The 19,993-nt window shown below is 39.0% G+C and overlaps 1 protein-coding gene across 3 annotated transcripts; it reads right to left on the bottom strand.

The window, feature by feature from the left end:
- Positions 1–2: 2 nt before the first annotated feature.
- TDO2 (tryptophan 2,3-dioxygenase) lies at positions 3–12,391 on the bottom strand. 3 transcript variants are annotated; one of them, XM_037378062.1, is made up of 12 exons: positions 12,281–12,391; positions 11,802–11,907; positions 10,574–10,664; positions 9,667–9,737; positions 7,809–7,936; positions 5,967–6,153; positions 4,600–4,707; positions 3,561–3,672; positions 3,386–3,443; positions 2,776–2,855; positions 2,029–2,119; positions 3–758 (listed from the first exon to the last, which is right to left on the bottom strand). In XM_037378062.1, the coding sequence occupies exons 1-12, from the start codon at positions 12,313–12,315 to the stop codon at positions 716–718; spliced, it is 1,110 nt and encodes a 369-aa protein (XP_037233959.1). In that variant the 5' UTR covers positions 12,316–12,391; the 3' UTR covers positions 3–715. The 3 variants fall into 3 exon arrangements, with proteins under 3 accessions (XP_037233959.1, XP_037233952.1, XP_037233969.1); XM_037378055.1 differs by having other exon boundaries at positions 3–808; XM_037378072.1 differs by lacking the exons at positions 3–758; positions 2,029–2,119 and adding an exon at positions 2,586–2,623.
- Between the last annotated feature and the right edge of the window lie 7,602 nt (positions 12,392–19,993).

Here is a 19,993-nt window from a genome sequence, read left to right on the forward strand (position 1 = left end):
GATGAACTTTAATACTGCTTTATTTGAAGTGCAAAGTGAGTACTTACTTAATGTTAAGAACAGCAGATATATTTCTATGGAAGGGAGGAAATATATTACATGTTATCATACGTAACACATAGACAATAACATAGTTCTTGATGGGTGTAGAAGTTCAAGATGCTTGGGTTTTTATAAAATCAAGACTTAATTTTTTAAATCTCACTTTTGAAACTCTTAACCCAGAATTCCTTTTGAAATGCCACTAGAGCTCAGAAACTAATAGTCTTCTACAGGTGATGAGGCTAATTACATGCTCAACTAGAGGGAAATTAATAATAACCATTAGGCAAACAAACAAATAGATAAATATGTACAAATAAGACATGATTGTGGTAGTTCTGTGTAATTTGCTCCCTCTCTCTCTGTAGGTTTTACGAAGCCAACTAAGACTTGAATTGGGGTATGATTTTAGTTTTAATATAGGCTAACTCAATACAGATTATTTTTTCTACAAACAATTAAGTTTCTTCCACAAGCAGATCATACTATTCACATAGCTTTCATACATAAATACGTATTTACACACCCACACTCAGTGAGAATAGCTGTTGTATTTGAGGGATGGCACCACTTGAGGTGAAAGTCCTGAAGCAACCAGCCTCAAAAGGCAGGCTAGTCAGAGTCGTCGCTGCTAAAATAGGAGCTGTCGCAGTATTCTGCTGTGTAAAGGAATTTATGAATGGTTGGGTTCATCTTTGGTATCCAGTGTCTTGGAACTAGAAAAGTTGAAAGATTGAACAAATCCACAAACACTTTGTATCTGTCACTGAAAAAGACAATCAGGACAATTAATACGGTGATACTGGCATAGAAGGCCATAATTTCAAAATCCTCAGGAATCATTCCATCTTTTTTTACTTATTTAATAAGGTTCCTGCACCAACCCTCCTCCTGACCGTTCTGGAGTAAGAATCCAATCCTAACTGTTCCTAGGGCATAGCAGGTTATGACTTAAAAAGGAAATACAGTTGCTACAGTCACATTGTTCTTCTGAAAATGCAGAGTATGTAGGCTGTAGTCTCTAGACCTCCACTCTTGTGGTAGATACAAAATAGAATTTACCTAGGAAGATTGTCAACCTGAAATTAAGGAAGAGTGAGAAGGCTCGCTGAAAAAGACAGCAAACATTTAATCTTCAAATTGAATCTAACCGTCTGCTTTCTGTTCCACCCTCTGTTAACAATGGTTGTGATGGGAATTGTTGCCCACAGCCGCATGTGGCAGTCACCAGCTATCCATGGTTTCTGTCTGAAAACAAACTTCAAAGAAGCTTCTCTTAAAAGAAGGTGCTCAAAGTATCCTTGTGTTTTTTGATATAATGTGGTTCAGGACTGTCAGGACATAGTAGCAGTTCAAAGACTTGAACTGTCTAGCTGAGTCCTCACATTTTGTATAAAAAGTTCTACCTGTTCAAAGAGTTCGGTGCTGAGCCCCCAACCACCCCTTTTAAGTTCCTTTTCTGCTTCATCCAACAGAAGAAAACACGTTTCTGATTGTTGCCTGCACAGCTTGAGGGTATTAATTACTACCAGCTTTAAGAATATATTCAATCCTAAACTGAAGCACCTTAGGTTGTATGATTAGAGGTCCTGCTAAGGAACAAAAAAACTGTCACAGCTGCACAGCAGACGGGACTCGCTTCCAGCCTGTATCACCTCATTAACTTGGGCTCACTTGCATGCAAACTAAAGAATGCAGGATTAATGTTATTGCCATTACAGTGACACCTGGACCTCTTGATGGAGAATTATACGTGGCACTTTGCGCGAGCAATCAAAAGGAGTTCTGTTTGCCCTAGAAGGTTTGGAATTTACATATGTCAACCCAATAAATACACGTACAGCATCCAGGAGGAAATGCCAGAGTCCCCAAAGAGAAACAATAGCCCCTCTGGCCTTCAGCGAGTGGCATGAAATCTGTCTCTTGGCATTAGGGTCTCTGTGAACCGCCTTATTGCAGGCAATGGGGGAAACACGTTGTCCTTACCTCACCGTTGAGCGCAAATAGTGGTAGCCTGACGAGCCTCCGGTGCCAGCCTTGCTGCCAATCATTCTGTGCACCATGCAGACATGGTTATCTAAGTCATACAGGGAGGAAAATCAGGGCATAAGTTCAGTGTCAAGGTACAACCAAAGGGTCACATCAAGGTGCATCACTGAAATACTAGTTTTCAGTAAATATGATCATACAGAGGTCTTTACAGAGAGACAGAACTACTGGGTCTTCAGCAATGCAGGACTCTGAGCTAAATGCAGGAAACATACTTCAAAATGGAAAAAACCCCACTCTTCAGTCAATTAATATAAAACAATTGTTGCTACAGAATGAATACGCTAACGCTTATACATTATTATGCTCTGTTAATACAGAATACATTCATTTATGAATGTCTATATAGGGAAGGAGCAGAAGGAGCGTTTGCATTTGAAGAGACGTCATGATGGCATTTTGGGAGACACTGGAAAATATATACCTGTCCCTTAAATAAAATTGTTCACCTAACTTATATCATGTCATGGAAGTAATAGCTGTACCTGTGTATCTAATGATCACTGAAGGAGCTGTTGATCTTTCCTCTTGGCTGAAGTACAAACAAAAAAAAGTCATTGCTAAAGGACGAACTCAGGAGCTCAGTTCTAAAACTCTGGGTGTACCTTGTCTAAAGGAGTGTGAAACAGAACGATTTACTTGCATCTAAAAGAGAGAATGTCACAGTCAGAAAGTGGAACTTACATCTCCATTTGGTCATGAGAACATCTATATCCATAAGGGAGGTAAGAAGCTGAAAGGGAACCTGGAAACGAGGCTCCTCCCTTGGAAAATGAAAGAAAAGAGAATGAGACCTCTTATGAGATGCGGTGTTTTTCAAACTACTGCTACACCAGTGCATAATGGTGACTTAATGTATATTTTTTCTAAATTGCTATTGAAACGTCAGTAGACAGAATTCTAACAGACGTCTCTGCCGTGTGAGACCTGTTCTGTGCCTTTTCCCTCATACTTGGATAAATATTTTAAATCTTTCTAGGACACTCTGTAGAACAGTTCGATCAAGGCATTTACTAGTTACAACCTGAGAAGCAGCAGCTGGTCAGACACACACTGGCTGCTCAGGGAGGCCACGTAACCTCCACCCTTGAAGATGCTCAAAACTCAACTGGACGCAGCCCTCAGCAGCCCAGTCTGACCTTCAAGTTGGATCTAACTGGTCTGGGGGTTTGTGGAGGGCTGGACACGAATACTTTCCAAGTCCTGTTCCAACCTAAATCAACCTGTGCTGCAGTCCTTAACCTCCACCTCTCCTGCTGACAGTCAGCGTTAAAGATACACCTTCTAGCATTACCTGTAGAAGTAGATCATTAAGGCACCCTTCAGTGCTTTGTAAGACAGTCGTCTTTCTCCTGCAAAACACAAGTGTCCTTAGTTTGTTACTGATTCTTCTGCAAATTTAATGCTATTGTGTGATTGTATATATCACAGATAAAAAGTGCATAGTGACATACATTAATTCAATCTACCTTTACTAAGCAGGTGTTCATGGCGTTTTTCATCAAATAACGAAAGTAATACATCTTTCTGCTTTTGGAGTTCAGATAAGTCATCATCTTTTTCTTCTGATTCTGGTTTGGCCTTTGATATTTCAAACAAAAACGGGTTTTAGAATTCAATAGGGAAAACTGAGCGCTTGAATGACCCATGATGTAACTTATTTTCATGATAATACTCTCTATGTTTACATCGTAAATGTAAGAACTGTATTTTCAAACAAGATAGACGAGTCCTTTAAAAAACACTACCACAAAATGTACAATTAAGTAGCTGTCAACACAATTCAGATGAATGAATGCTCAAACAAACTGGCAGCTTATCACTTCTCTTTTGATCTAGAGGCCTTAAAAACACTTAATCTTCATTTGTTTGAAGTCTGATTATTTTTTTTTCGAGGCAAAAAGAAGACATCCTTGTAAATAAAAAAAGTTTATGTAAGTAAGAAAGTTGTAAACAGGTGTTCTCAGGAAATAGATTAATTCTTACATTATGGGGTTTTTTCCATTAAAAATGTACTTAAAACTACAGGTCTTAGAATATTTGGGGATTTTCTTGTGCTTATTTGCCAGTGTAATTCAAATGATCATATAGCAGCAAGTTGCCACACACTTAAATAGAACTGGGTTCTTTATAGTTAGACACTGCATACTCATAGCTCAGGGGCCCAAGCTTTGTGTTTACTCTGAACTGTAGATGCAAGTACTAACTACAGGTAAAGTTGTAGTTTCAGTAAAATCAGTTTCAACCCTTCCATTGATACTGTCCCTTCCCTTCTGCATTCAAAATCATCCATGTATCTCACATGCTTTAAACCATCTTAGATGTCAAATTAGAAACTTATTCAGATTTCATGAAAACTGCAATTTTTTTCTCCTTCTTGCAGACAGAGGCTGCTGAAGATTAAGTAGAACAAGTTAGAACCTGTGTGGGCCAAAAGTCAAATTTATGTCAGGATGTCGTTTTGGCAGCTGTCGCTGTTTATAGATAGATCAAGAGTACATTATATACCTGCACCAAGGCAAATTCCTCTTCTAGACCTTTTAAAACATTCACTTCAAATTGTCCCCAGAAATCAAATCCTTCTGCATCGAGTCCTGGAGTTCTTTCCAGCCACGCCTTTAATAATAATAATGATGTGTTCAAACATTAACAATGCAACCGCATTACTGTAGAATTACTAGTTACAGCAACATGAATTAAAGTGCTACAGTTGTTCTAGTTTCATATCCTGCAGAGGTGCTTATTGCTGGCGTAAGCACATCTGCATAGATGATTTATACCTGTGTAACAGTGCTGTGCAAACACAGCCACAGGTTCCAGGCTAAACGACCAGTGTTGGAAGACAAAAGCTGTCACATTCTGAGTTATCTTTAAAACCAACTCCCTTGCAGATACAGGAAAACACTCTTAATCCACATATATAGGATAACTGTACAGATAAATCTCAGAAGGAAGATACAGAACCATTATAAAACTGGGTTTTATCCTGTCAAACAGACTGAATACTGATCAAGCAGTCTGTCATGCCCTTCCACCACAATATGTGATGGTACAAGACAAATTTACTTGGCAGTTAGCAAAGCTTTCTCTTTGATTTCTTTGTAATAATGGGAATGAAATTAGTAGGGAAAAATATTAGGAATTGTTATGGCAAACTCCCTTTAGAGATCACTTAATTTAGCTCCTTCTCATCTGAAAGATACAAGAGCATGAAGTTTTAATGAATGTTGAAAACCTAGAGAAATGTCTTACATATACTGTATCAGATGTCATTAGACAAACGGATAGGGCTAATAGGAGTGGATGCTTTTACCGAGGTTTATAATCCATTATTCTTTAGAAAGTTCCATTAATTTTGCATATGAACATGGCAAGGGAGTTAGAGAAATTACTGAGTCATTCATAATTATGAGGCAAAGTCATTAAATCAAGGTAAGTGATAATGAAACATTTGTTAAACATCTTTTCCATTTTGGGTTGTCATTTTTCCTTTTCTTTTTTTTTAACGTTTCTGATAGCCATCATTAACAGTGGAAATATTGTTAAAGTTTTCTTTTAAAACGGGTTTGTGGTCATGGAAAACAATGCAAATGAAACAGTACATTTATATACTTAGCTCATACTTCCACAATGCAGTTTACTAGTTTTAACAGTCAGACTTTCCTAGACAAGAGGAAATGCTGTGAAAAATCAGTCAGTTTACTAATGACTAACTCTTTCATACAAAGTTTGGTAAGAATCCAAAACACAACTGACTGAGAAATTGCCAGCATGCTTGCATCTCTCAAGGAAGAACAGTTTGTCACTGACACCAGTGAAGGACATTCCGGGGAGATGGGGGAAAACGAAGCAAGGTCTAAGATAAACACTGTTACCTCCACAAGTTGCAATAGCGTTGGTTCTTGCTCTGATTTCAGTAGTAGTTCATAATCCTGTCCCTTGAAGTTATCACGATAATGCCTTCTGTTATAGGGCACTCTCAGACTTTGGGGAACACCAATTTTGTTCTCCAGCATGCGAAACTGCAGGCTCTGAAAACCCGAAGCTGGGCTTAGGTAGTATCTTGGGGCAGAAGAAATGATAGGAAAATGCAGGATATTATTTTACAATGATGACATTCTCTGGTTCTCAACAAAATAATACATATTTCATATTTGAAGAATATCAAATAGCTATCTGATCATTTTTTATATGATTGCAGCTAAGAAAAGAAAATACCCAGGTGATTCTAATGCAACTACAATGTATGTATAACATACTCTAATTTTCCAGCTATATATTGCTTGTGTATACACAGATGTATACACACACTTATTTTTGTACTGTGTTTTAAAAAGGCAGCTTTGCGTGTGTGATGTACAGGAGGAAACATTACTGAATTATCATTTCCTTTCCAGACAGAATAAGCAGCTTCACCCCAAACAGCTATTACAAATATTTCCATGCCATTAAAGCGCCAATGAATGGGTTTTAAATAGACTTGTTATACAGAATAATTGCTATGTACACGGTGGAATAATGCTCAGAAAAATATTTAGTGGGTTTCGTTTGTGGGATTTGTTAATGGAGTTCTTCAGAGTTAAATGGTGTGACCACGCTGAAAAAAATATTAATAAAAGTAATTTGAAATGGCACTTCACTAGATAATTGTAATGCACTTTGAATTGCAAATATAAGATTTGGCAGAAACAGATCATTGATTTGATCTTATGTTTGCTTATCAAATGGCAGTAGTTGAAAAGCAGAAGCAAGAATGCATCAAAACAGATGACTGCCTGGTGGATTTCCCCTGCTGTAGTATAACGCTAGATAATACAGATGTTTCAAACTTCCAAGAGAAGCAAAATTGTAGTTTCACATGCCTTATAGTTAGGGAACATTCAAAGACAGAAAGGAAAGGGTACTAAAACCGTGCAGAAGTGGACGGGATGCTGGATGGCACTGAGGTCAGGAGTCAGGTGAGTTACACAAGCAGAACAAGAAAAGGAAGGCAGACGGTGGATGAAGCTGTCACGCATGGTAGTGTAGTGGAAGATCCTAGCTGGAGTGAGGGAAGAAATAGGGTTGCCATGGGAGAAGCGAGCCAAGCCAAGGGATCCCGAGAAAAGCCTGGGCAGAAGGCAGAAGAGGTACCGACCATCCAGCCCAGCAATATGCTGGGCAGCTGCTGCAGAGCAGAGGTTGTTGGGGAGAGAAGAGGAGGTGGCGGTGCTTCCTTCAGGCCCGTGAAGCCTGCAGCACTGCAAAGCCACTGAGATCCCAGAGCAGGGAAACACTGTGCAAACCCAGCGCGCTGAAACACCTGCCCCACAGCCTACGGGGAGCACGCTTCTCTCACTCAGGCGCTGTACGATTTGCCACAGCACACGGCTGCTACCGCGCAGTTTCAAGTAAATTGTTAACAGAACCGTGAGCCATTTCTATATTGTTTCTATCGTTTCACCTTTTTGCTCTGAAACCATTCAGCCGCAGCACACGCAAACACCAACAATTAACTTGTACTTCATTGCAGAGCACGCTGGGCTGGCACTCACGCTCACCTTGCCGTAGCTGACCCTCACGCTGCAATGTCACTGGTGCCTCTCTAAGGCACACTCTCACCTTGCCGAGTGCTGCGTGTGCTACAAGCAGCCAGCGCATGTAAAAAAACCCACAGTCAGGTCTAAGGCTGGGAATACCAGCCTGTGGATTCCTGTGGAGGAAGAGAGAGTTTTTACCTGAAATCAAAGAAATCCAATGCAGTCATTGTTTCCAAAACTGAGAATTGTTCCACAAGTAATTTCAGAATCATTGAAATTCTGTTCATTCGAGTAATAACCTTCAGCATGTTCCTCTCATCTCTTACCTGTAGAAAAAATAAAGACCATAACCAGACAGAATGGTGTTCTTTTTATATCCTACTTATTTATTTGGGGTCTTTTCACTGTCGTACACATTCCCAAGTCCTTTCCACATGAAAAGCATAGCAGCAGAATCTCACACTGAATAGAGAGCCCTGGTTTTAACTGAAAACTGAAACTATAATTTTCAAAGACAGAAATCTGTTTTTCTCTGATGATACATCACAACTAGGCCTAATATATAGATTTTTTTTTCTTTCCTACATTTTTGACTGAAATAGAAATCACCACAAGAAATTAAACTCTAAACTAAAATTATTTAGATCATGATCATTTCCGATGATTGCAACATTATTTTAATGGTATATGATGCCATCAGATAATTATACTGTGCTTTCTATTTTAATCACTTCTATAATAATTTCTATTATTGTGAAGGAACAAGTCATAAGGCTTGGAAAGAACTTAAAAGTTGAGAGGAGGAGTATTGAGAAGTACACCAGGAGACCATATTTCAAAAGATGTTCATCAGAGATGTGCATTAGCAAGTAGAGGAAAACAGAGAAGACTGCATCTGGTGGGAAATAGAAAATATTAAATGGAAGACACAGGAACTGCCTTCTGGCTAAAGCTGAACACTTTGCCTGCAGAGGAGTCTGCTAAAATTCCTGTTGGTTTAAATTGGATGAAACTTCTGTCTAAGACCTGGACATGTAACCTGAAAATATTAAACTACAAAAATGAAAGATGATAACCATTTCCTTAATCACCTGGCTCTATACTTAACCTTTACATTGACATTTCAAATTCTGATTATAAGCAAAGTTTCTCTTTTCACAAAAATAAATAATGAAAAATTATTCTACTTAAGAACGGTTTTGGATCAGTTATTATTCAATATAATGTTCAACTAAAAAGCCAACAAAATTATGAATGTGGAGGACCACTGAGGACATTTTCACTGGACATTATGATAAAAAGGTTCCTTCTTTCAGTGTGGTTTAGTTTCAAATTTTCTTCATATACACATGCTCACGATGTTATTTGAGGTATTTCTCAAACTACACACAGTCAGCCTTTTTCTGTGGCTGTCATATCAAGTCAGGAATTTTCCTTTGTCTCTATTTTTGAGGTGTGTTTAGTTTGGACAGATGTTTAGAGATGTTCAAAATATTCCTCTTATATTTGTCAGTTTCAGAAATTCTTAGACAATTGTACACTGTGATTTTGATTATCACTTTTCTGTTGGATATAATGAAACGCAACTACCAAAAACTGTTTTCCTTTCATATAGCAGATACTGGATGGAAAGACATAGTACGTAGACTTCAAAAAAAAACTGAGCAAAGGCAGAAGTGCCTTTTCAACATAAAAATGCCTGTGAGCCCTCTGGTTTTCAGTTTTGCCTCTGAGCATGCTTTTTTTGCAGAACACTCCCAAGTTACGTTTCTGTATTTATCCAGTACAAGCAGAATATGAGAGCATTTTGGCCACTGAAATCCACCTTGGAGAGTGATCTACACAAAAGGCAGCTTTCAGGAGGAAATAAGATTTTGCCAATCAAATGTCTGTACTATCAGGGTATAAGAGACACTCAGCCATATTTTATTGTGGATTTTTTTTATGGTGTTTTTTTAAAAAAGAGTAAACTCAAATATTTTTCAGGCTGGAAGGCAGGAGGCAAAAGAAAGAGAGGGCTGCATTTTCCCAAGATTAGTATTTGCTTTTAACTTACGTGGCCATTCTGAAAGATCCCCCGCACAGAGTCCAGTTCCCACAGAATCTGCTTAAACCAAAGTTCATAAGCTACAACATGAAAGGCACCGTTAGCAGTAACTTCAACATTGCTTTGTTTATTCTTCGTAGCATGGAAGAGGTAAACTTCTTACATTTTGATTTGAAACGAATAGCCTACGTTTACACTGCTGGTGTACAAATAGATGCTGATACACAAATGTATTGCCTGTTATAGTATGCTGCCCTGTACCTAAACCATTACATGAAATAATCTAGCATATCGAGAGCGCTGACAGAATTTTTTAAAGCATTTTTTTTTACATCAGATATCTGATGTACAGAATATTCATTACAAAAGAAAAGAGGAAAGAGAAAATTTGGATCTGATACTCCAATAAGAGCTAGCTCTAGAGCTGCTTAAAATCTTTCCCTGTCAGTAACAGGAAAATATCATCAGGCCAGAGCCCACAAAACACACGAGTATCAGCAGTTAGGAAGGACCCAACCAGTATGCTGGCTTCTAGACAGGCTCTGGATGGTTAAAATTGAATTGTAGTTTCAGAGAAGGCACAAGCCAATGCACAAAATTTGCCACAATAAACTGCATAGCAGCCTGTTACTCTGAGGGGAACGAATTTTGCCACCTTAATTTCCCTAGAAACAGAACCATCCGAATCTTGATTTAACAAATACAAAGGTTATACTTATGGCTTCATAAGCATAGAGTTGATTACAGACTTACAAATTATTTAGGGATATATACGAATATAAATGCAGATGAAAGACAGAGCAATTGTAGCAAATGTGTCTAAAATCAAAACAAATCGTGTACTGCATGGTTCAGCACTGAATAACTCCCTTTGGGAAAAATGCTGCTTAGCCACCCCGAACTCCCGACTGCTTACCTTGATGTGTCACAATGAAAAGGTGCTCGTCATGGATTTTGTTTCCTCTCTTCTCACTCTGAAGTTCCTGAGCATTCAATATTTTGTTCAGCTTAAAAAATAAAGATAAGACTGTTCTATAAAGCTCTCAATTCTGATATTAGTAATGGTAGTCCTATTGTGTAGAGCTAATATTTAAGGAAGATATTTTAATAAATATATATGTTTCATATTTCAGGTTGTATGAGAAGTTAGACTAAATGATCTCAGGTGTCACTTTTACTTTTTATTTCAACGAAAAAAAAAATCTTTCCCAAAATGGAACATGTAAATATACCTCAAATAATAAAGTTTGGGAAACCATTTTAAGGGTCTCTTTAATTATTTTTTAAAAGATAAAATAAAATATCCAGCATGTTTCTAGTTCTTACACCTATACTGATGTAATCCATGGAAGTGGACTTATAGTAAAATTCTGTGTAGTCACGTAATCACATCTGCACAAGAGCTCTGATTTGAGGCTGTACTAGTTAGTTCTGGCATTACTGATTTTTTTATTGAGTCAAATTTACAATCTAATCATAGTTGTTTTAAAAGAAACTTTTGCAAGATTCCACATAGTATGTCAACAAGTCAGTCTGCTGTTCACAAGCACAGAGTAATTCCACTCACTTCAGTTCTTGCCATTACCAAAAAATAAAAAAAAAAAAAACCCAAAAAACCAAGTCTGGATTCTTTTATTACTTAGGGCATTTTATTTTTACTCATTTCTTAATTACTTCTAGCTGTTGCAGTTTTTTGTTTGGGAGTTCTTTTGTGTGTGTGTCCCAGTAATCATCCATCCCCCTAGATTTCTGCAACATATCTTTCCAGCCAAATATTCTGGGCTTTCATGCAATTATTAATAGTAATAATTCACATAGCCTGCTGACCTGGAGAAATTGCCAAGTGGTGATTGTCAGACCAAAGAAAGCCTTTTGCGGTGCACCACTCCACAGTTTAAGTTTACCCGTATGAATGATTCCCTACCAAAACCCTCAAAATGCCCAGCTTCCCTGCGGTTTGAGAAGCCATCCCACGTCCACCTGCACCATCCCAGCTGGGACAGGCATCTGTGCCTGTGACCACACGTGGGGAGTTCAGAGGGGAGCAGCTTAGGCTGGCTGGCTGCGGGGCGTCAGTCCCAGCTCCTGGCTCAAGGCTTACGAGTGATCAGGGCAGTAAACATGAAATCCTCACTGAAACTTACTTGTAGGTAGTCTCCATAGACAAGTCCACCTTTGCTGGCTTTATTTATCCCTTCTTGTGATTTATCATCTTTTTCGTCTTCCAAAGATAGCTTGTTAAAATTAAATCTAAGAAAAAAATTAAGGAAACGTATAAACCGTTTAATTAAAGAACTGTGACTATACCTGCCTTTTTTCTAACAGATGCATCTACAACTCCAACGATACTTTGTTTTGAGAAAACCGAGGCACTAACGTGGGCTTTGGAGAAAAACTGTACACCTGAAATACCTCGTCCCAGTAATGGCTGGTAAGCATTACATCAAGGTCATGACATAACAAGAGCTCAGACAAGTCCTTGATACAACCCCTTTTCCTTCAGCAATAGCTACAACTATTTGTTGAGAATCGTTAATTCTTCTCTAAGAATTTGTATTTTACATTTAACATGATATCATTTGAACTGACATTACGAAGCAAAGCACAGAGATGAGGAACTCACAGATAATTGTTCCCCGCAAAGGGGCACTCGCTCATGACGCCAGGACCCACGCTCGCCAAGCTGCCCGCCAGGGAATATGCTCCGTTGGTGTTCTCAAACCTGCCGCAGCCGCCTATATGTAACCTTACCTCACTGCCCAGGCCAGCCCCCAGGTCCCCCTCCCCAGCCCTCAGCCCATCCCCGTGATTCAATAAGTACAGAAACTGTTGTATCACAAAGGTCAGTAAGTTCATGTCCTGCTGGCTCTCCAAGGCTTGGGTTGTTTGTTTGTTTGTTTTTTCAATCAGTCAAATAGGAAAATCAGTCAAGACAAATAGCTGGCATACTTGCTTTGTCCTATAGCAAAGTTTTTTGTGGTTTTTACTGCAAGATTTCTACCAGTTGCTTCTTTGGAGACCAAAGCTGGTGTAAGGGGTGAGTCAGTGAGAGGTCTGTGTGTGAGGAAAAAGGCAATATTTAATAAATTCAGGAATTGTTAAAGTAGGTTTTTAACTTGCAGACCCTTGTATAAAGATATCAAGGTACGTTTAATTTTTTCAAGAATGAAACGTGGAAAAGGGAAGGGGAAGGGAAGGAGAACATATTTATATGGCAGGCTGAATAAGTCTTGTAAGAGATTTGAAGTAATACACATACTTTCAAAAAATGCACAGAGATTAGATAAAAGAACTAAAAATAATCATGTACCTCATGCTGTTTTTCCAGTGGTTTAATTCATGACAATTTCTTAATTTTATTTCTTCATGCAAAAGTTTCACTCTCATTTGTTGACAAATGTTACTCAATTCTACTTAATCGTCACCTTAACACACTATGAAGTAACATGTAACTAGTGTGCATTTCTTTCCTGCCTGCCAGCCTTTTCTGAAAAAAAAAAAAAAGGTGAATGCTCTCAGTTTTACTGCAAACAAAACTACAGGGCCCCTGTGACCCTCGGCCATTTGCTTTCTGCAAGACTTAGTGGTGTCTGTGTGGTGGTTTCAGCTGCTGTAGTCACTTCAGTGTAGCTGGCTCATAAAAAATGCATATGCAGTGCATGGGTGATGGCATGTGTACCTGCTCAGCCAGATGCCGTATGTCAGGCTATACAAATATTAGCTTAAAACTAAGCTGAGACACAAGAAAGTAGGACTCCACTGAGGCAACCCATCAAGCAAGGTCAAGGTGCTCTTCCTTCACAGTGTGAAACCTGACAGAGGAAAATAATCCTTTCACCACACGCAGCTATACATCTGCTTGGGATGCAGGCAAGAAGAGATGAAAGCGAAGACTGTGCACTGGCACATATAAATTAAACAATTAAACACTGAAAATTTTGTTTTTCACCATCCCATTTGCACTCAAACAGTTTATTTACAAATGTAATAATCTCTCACATGCGTAGATTTCAAAGGCACAGACAAGGAAGGTTTATCTTGGCGTTTCTATACACCTTCACCTGAAACATCCAGACTGAGACTCCACAGTGAAATCAAACTGTTACCTTTTCTTATGGCACAAGCAAAGGAAGAACGTGAACCCAGTAAAAATAAGGACAACTGAAAATTATTGTATTCTCAACCTCACCAAAGAAGTCAGTCTGTTTTCTTCTGCAGTTTTAGTTTCTTCTGTGGGACACAGAGAAGAATAACCTTCCAGAGCAGTGATCTCTGACTTGCAACCTTTACATTGCCTACCCAGCAGGCAAAGGACTTTGAAGTATCAGAGCCCTTTCAAACTCTGCCTAAAACATTAACTCCCTATTTGGGAAGTAGTATTACCCTTAATCGGTCCAGGGTTACCGAACTCAAATCCAGCTGAGGTTACTACCTGAATGAAGCACTCTACAAAATCCCCTTAGGATTCAGCAACAGACAAGTTTCAGTCAATCAAATAAATCAGCCAGACTACAATGATTTAGAAAGTTATTTCGATTATTTCAAACATATTCAAACTCTCTGTTTAGAGACCTCATAGCCGATTGGTTCCAAAGAACTTCCATCCTAAAACCCACCAGCCTAGTAACACTTGTGAAAATTGAAAATCCAAATTAAACATTTCCACTAGTCATCACTCTTGCTTGGTCACCGCGTTCACTTTCTCTGTTAAACCCTCCTGTGCTGGTGCATTTAGAAAGCTTGGCTGCCCCCAGGACTTTCCTGTTAGGAGAACATTCCCAAGTGTCTCCAAGTCCTTTATCATTAATATCTGCCTTTCCATCAGTTCCTCTTGTGTTTCACTAGCAACCAAGAACCTTGTGATACACATGAAAGGATTCAAAACCGTGATCCTCCAAATCTTCAAAAAGCTACAAATACATTGGAAAAAAGAAACACAAGCAGTTTGTTTCAAGCCCACCCCTGGGCAGGATCTGTAGACTGACCATTTCCTGAAAAACTGGGTAATACTATGGATAATATCATCCTTGCAACCATTCATTGAAGGAAATTTAATCTCACAGTAGCTGAGTTCTGCTTTCTAACCGTTCCAACTACAACAGACCTCAAACTATCCAAGATCACTGGATAAAAAGGTCTTAATGAGGACTTAAAAACCCTTGAAATAAAACCAGTAGCCAGTACAGAACTAGTATTCATTCCTCTTACGGGCTAGCTTTGTCTGACATCAGTAAGGATCCACAGCTGTGTAATGACCTTGGTACTGGAAAAGATTTTTAAATGTGACTTGTACTACTGATTATGAAATTGTCTGTTGGCAGCGTAGATGTTAGCATGGATTAAAAGAGCCCTCAGGTTTGGGTCAGCTCAGAGCCTTAAACCCTGGTGTGGCTGTGGACACCCTTAGAAATAAACGTGCATGTGCCATGCTGCTCAGATTTGGGGCTCACTGTAGGGACCTGATTTTCTTTGAGTGGTCTGAGTATCGGGCCCTTTATGGTGTGACAGAGATTTTACAGCTACGGTGCCATCTCTTTACAGTAGCTTAATCCTAAATTAGTCTTGATGAAAAAAAAGGTCTTCCATGTGAATATAACCGAAAGCAAAACGTAAACTTAACTTTAACTGATGGTATTACTCCTTTCTCAGAATGCACCATCATTTGCCTTTTTCATGCTGAACCCTCAGAACCACGTAGAAGCAGATGTAACCACACACACAACTTGCTGTTCATGCTGTGGATAACTGAGCAAGGCCATGTGAAAACAAACTGTGTGTGCGCCCTTGAGCTTTTATTTAGTTATTTGTTTATTTACTTTTAAAGCATGAAAGTCAGATAGAATTCTGTTCGTCCCAGAAACATATCAGAGGACTCTAACCTTCAGCAGACAGTGAGAATGTTCTGTTTCAAGACTGGGCTGAATACAAAAACAAACAGTTAAACACAGTAGAAAAAAACCCCACTGCTTCCCAGAACTGCACATTGTGCCTATCATGACGAGCTGTCAGGGCCTTCATGACCAAGCACGGGAATTGTTAAGCATCCTTCTTAATCCACCTTCGTCCCCTTTCTGTGCACTTTCCCTTCCCCAGGTGGACACGGGGTGCCTGGGGTAGCTTTGCTCATCTCAGCTGCAACAGGGTTGCAGAGCAGAGACCAACTGAACTTAGCTGGGCTGAGAATGATTCACATGGGCAAAGAGGAGACTCCCTCTAGCCTGGCCAAGGGGAGGATGGGTGTAAAGCAGAGGTAGCCTGTAGCGTATTTCGTAGACAGAGCTGGAGCCAAGATCCTGCATGTTCTTACCGTGTGGGTCTAAAATATTAATATGATGAGAACAGGCTAAGTAAGAATGACCTCCTATGTATTGTCATGAACCCAACAAGAGTCTTCTCTCCTACTAGATTACAAGTGACCTGTTCACCCAAGCTGAATCTCAAGATATCCTACATTAAATCACTTATGGAAAAGAAAAAATGCGCACATGAATGGTTTGGACAGTGTCACCCATTCTTCTGCTGAAACCCTCATTCTGATTACAAAATCATCACAGATCAATTTGTTTTTCCAATGTTCATTAACTTGAACAAAGAGATTGGAGACCTTCTGGCCACAAACAAGTGACGCTTGAAGCTTCCCAACACGTCCCAGAATTACAGACTAGTTTTCCAGCACAGGTGGCTTCTACCTATATAACAGTGGCTGCAGCGAGTTGTATAAAAGATCCATGTAATCATGCCATGCTGGAGAGTTTCTCCTACAAAGTAGCAGATGTCTTGGGAAGAGTTATTAAAACAAAACAATCAAACATTTAAAAAGAAACCTAAACCCCAAAAAACTGAAAAGGAAGCTTACAGTGAGATAATTTCCCCAGTATATCCGTGTAACTTTTGAATGTTGATAGTCCAGGACTTCCTAAGATACCTGTGACCTTGCATTTAGTACTTGTTCTGTGAATCCACAACGTGCAGCAAGGATGAGTGCTTCCCTGTGCTAGTTTCAAACTTCTTGCCAAGTAATCGAGTAATTCTGTTTGGTACTAAGTCATGGTTTATACACAGTGCGGATCTTACTGTACTATATCTTTACAGTCCCAGTCACCCTTTTCTGCACTTGTGCAGATCCTGTTGTGAACTTTTAGAGGTGAAGTATTCAAAATGTGAATATTTTTTCGATGTCTAGATGCAAGCATTGTTAGTTCTGTAAAATTAGAGTGGTGAAAGAATTTTTCTCTTGGACAACAAACCCCCAGCTATAATAGTGAAATGCAGTACAGCAGCTATTGGTAGGTTTTTGTTGACAATGTGTAACTCAGACAGCTCAGGTGAAGCACCCAGTAACCTAAGACAGAATCTCACTGTGCTGCTGCTACGCAAGCAATGAACAAAAATCCCTTCCCGGTCAATTTAATAATAAGCAAGAGATAGACAGGTGAATAAAGACACAAAAGGAAGGTGAAGAGAGGAAGATAAATTCGGCACCAAAACATGTCCCTTGTTCAAATGAGTGTTTCGTGATTTTCAAAACTGGACTCATTATTTAACTAGCATCTGAAATTACCAGTTTGTTTTAAGAATAAAATTTAGTGACTCAAGGCTAAAACAAACAAGCTTAAAGTTGATGCAATATTAATAATCCAATCAGACATTTGCACCTGGGGGAGGAACAGAGCTCAAGGTCTTGTAGACTACAAACAAAAAGAAGAGATAGTGATGCAAGGATTTTTTTTTTTTTTGCATATTGTATTTGTTCTACTCTTAAACACAAAGAACTGTGTCGTCACTTCTCACATACCTTTAACTTCCATTTGTTTCACATGTCCCAGCACAATCCCCTCCCTGCTTTCTATCATTTCTGGCTCAGCAGAATGCAGCCAAATTTCTTTTCTTTCACATTTCCCAGTATCTGACGCTGTCAAGGCGAGTAACAAATCTCCTGCCCCAAGCTTTGCTTAAAGAGGAACTCTTCTTCGATTACCACCAGCTCCTCCTACACCTCTATTTTCTAAATATACAGCTGATTGTGCTTTCACAGGTTGCCTGCGAGCTGTATTCTGATGGCGAAGCAGCCTGCTCTCTGAGTTGTCACAGAGGAACAATTTGTCTTCCTTATGTTCTGACTGATAATCATTTTCCAAGTACAGAGAAAATGTCCTTTCACTGTTCTTGCCAAAACTTTCTTCTTTCATCAATGAAATGTATCCGTATCAGCCAAAATTAAAAACTTAGGAAAAACAACATCTCTTCAATACATGCCATGGAGTTTTCCCAAGGCAAACCTGCCCTCTTTTCATGCCTTGCAGCCACATACTGCGAGGTGCAATTCCTCAGCGTAGGAAGGTGTTGTGTTTCCTCCTAAACACCTGAACCCTGTTTACCGGTCAGGTACAGTGAAGTCAAACTCTGGAGCCAGAAGCTTCTATGCCTCAATTCGTGGTGCTGTTCGCTCTGTGGTACAGCTGGTTAACATGTGCACAGGGCTAGTTCGGGACAAACGCTGACAACAGTTTGCTTATCTGTATTATCATTAATGGCTTGGGCGATGGATTAGGTTGTACACTTCTTAAATGACAAATGAGAACAGCGTGGGTGGTATAACAGCATGCTGGCAGAGAGTGGCTAGAATTCATAATTATCTTAATGCACTGGAATAAATAATGTGCAGCTTTACTGATGCAAAGAATAGTACTTCTGAACTTCAGCTGTGATAACCAAACTAGCAAGGAAGAAATTCTTTACAAATTATCTGTATGTTTCAGTTATTCAAAAATAACATGTTAAGCAACAAAAGGCAAAACTGTGAAAAGAACAGATTTTATATTGGAGATTTTAAACTGAAACATTCTACACGGCATGGAAACCCTCCTTTCCAACCAGCATCAGAAAGAATTTGCTGTGTTATGGCCTGGGCACCAAGAAAGATGGAAGAGCCCTTGGAAAGGGCTCAGAAGAGAATGGCAAGAACAACGAATGTTTGATGCAGAAAATATGGTCCCTTAAGAGAGATGGAAAGAATTATACTTGACCTGTAAAACTAAAAGAAGATTGTGGGGGAAAAGTGATAAATACCTTTCCTTCAAAGGGAAGAGCAATAAGCCATTTTCCATGTACAAGAGGATGGGAAAAGGAGTAACCCATTTAAATTATGGCGGGATAACACAGACATCAGGGAAAAAATAAACCAATCTCTAGTATCTGTAGAACACTAGAAAACATTGATAAGAGCTTTTAATTTCTCCAGTCATACCTGATTCTTCCTCAAAGCAGAGACAGACCTAATGAGTTCTCAAATGCTCTTTGAGCTCCTTCTTCTGCAGTTCGCCCCCAAGCTCCTTCCCCCACTGCTGGATCCACTGGGCTACCTGCTTTGAAGAAAGGAGCAAAACAAATGCTTGCACATACAATTAGTTACCGTTTTCCACATATCCCAGCATTTGCCATGAACTGGCAATAACAATGCATTGTAACAGTCCAGACAGTGATCACTTCTTTTTTTTCTGCTCTGTTTTTCCTTTTTTGCTAATATTTTTTTGTATGAATTGAGTATAAATATTTGCAGTCTGCTATATTAGCAAATGTGTCACTTGCTCTGTCTTAAAAGGAGATGGTGTTTGAGATGCTTCCATTAGGAAAGACAGCTAAGCAAAACATTATTAGAAGTATTAATATTGATAAAGCGCTTACAGAGCCCCATGCAATGAAACAGAAGTTGGAAAGACTTTAACATTTTCTGAAAAGAAAAAAAACATGTCCAATGAAAGCTAAGTATGCACTGAATACGTATTTGTGTGTGTGTGTGTACTTTCTCCCAACAGCCCGTAAGAATGCCTACAGGACATTTTGCTGCAACTAGGCTATACAGGAATAACTTTATCAGAAACACATTATCTATTTTGCTCAGCAAACAGCTATGTAGTTATGCTGGCTGCAGCATTTTTATTTATTTTTTTTAAAATTTAGCATCATAAAAGAAGAACTGAATAGCACTGAGGATTGACTTCAAATAACATTTTGAGTAGAATTTACAGTATGTACGAATACAAGAAATTGTGACCACCTCTGTCATCGGTTGGCTTTCCAAACATTTATTGCATTAAGTGTTAGGGAATGTGCTCTTTAGATAACCAGATTCCCACTGCAAGGAGTAAGCAGAGCAATCAAACTCCTGTGACCAGTTATAGTCTGAAAGCTCTTTGTGCAAGCCGTTTGGGAAAGACGATTACAAAGTGGTTGGTCTTCGCCCCCTAGTGTTTGCTTAAGAATTAATGTCAAACAACCATAAAAGAAAGAAAATTTTAAAAACTAAATTCCTTCTGTAAAACCCAACCAGAGAACA

The sequence above is a fragment of the Falco rusticolus genome, chromosome 1 (genome assembly GCF_015220075.1).
Source record: "Falco rusticolus isolate bFalRus1 chromosome 1, bFalRus1.pri, whole genome shotgun sequence".
Lineage (NCBI taxonomy): Eukaryota > Metazoa > Chordata > Aves > Falconiformes > Falconidae > Falco > Falco rusticolus.

What these genes read in the sequence shown, in the direction of transcription:
- TDO2 (XM_037378055.1), bottom strand. Translation starts at nt 12,315, where the DNA reads ATGAGCGAGTGCCCCTTTGCGGGGAACAATTATCT. An exon ending in TTAATGATCTACTTCTACAG is followed by an intron (nt 2,856 to 3,385) that starts GTAATGCTAGAA and finishes TCATTTTCCAAG; the next exon opens with GGAGGAGCCTCGTTTCCAGG. An exon ending in TCTCATGACCAAATGGAGAT is followed by an intron (nt 2,120 to 2,775) that starts GTAAGTTCCACT and finishes TGTATGACTTAG; the next exon opens with ATAACCATGTCTGCATGGTG.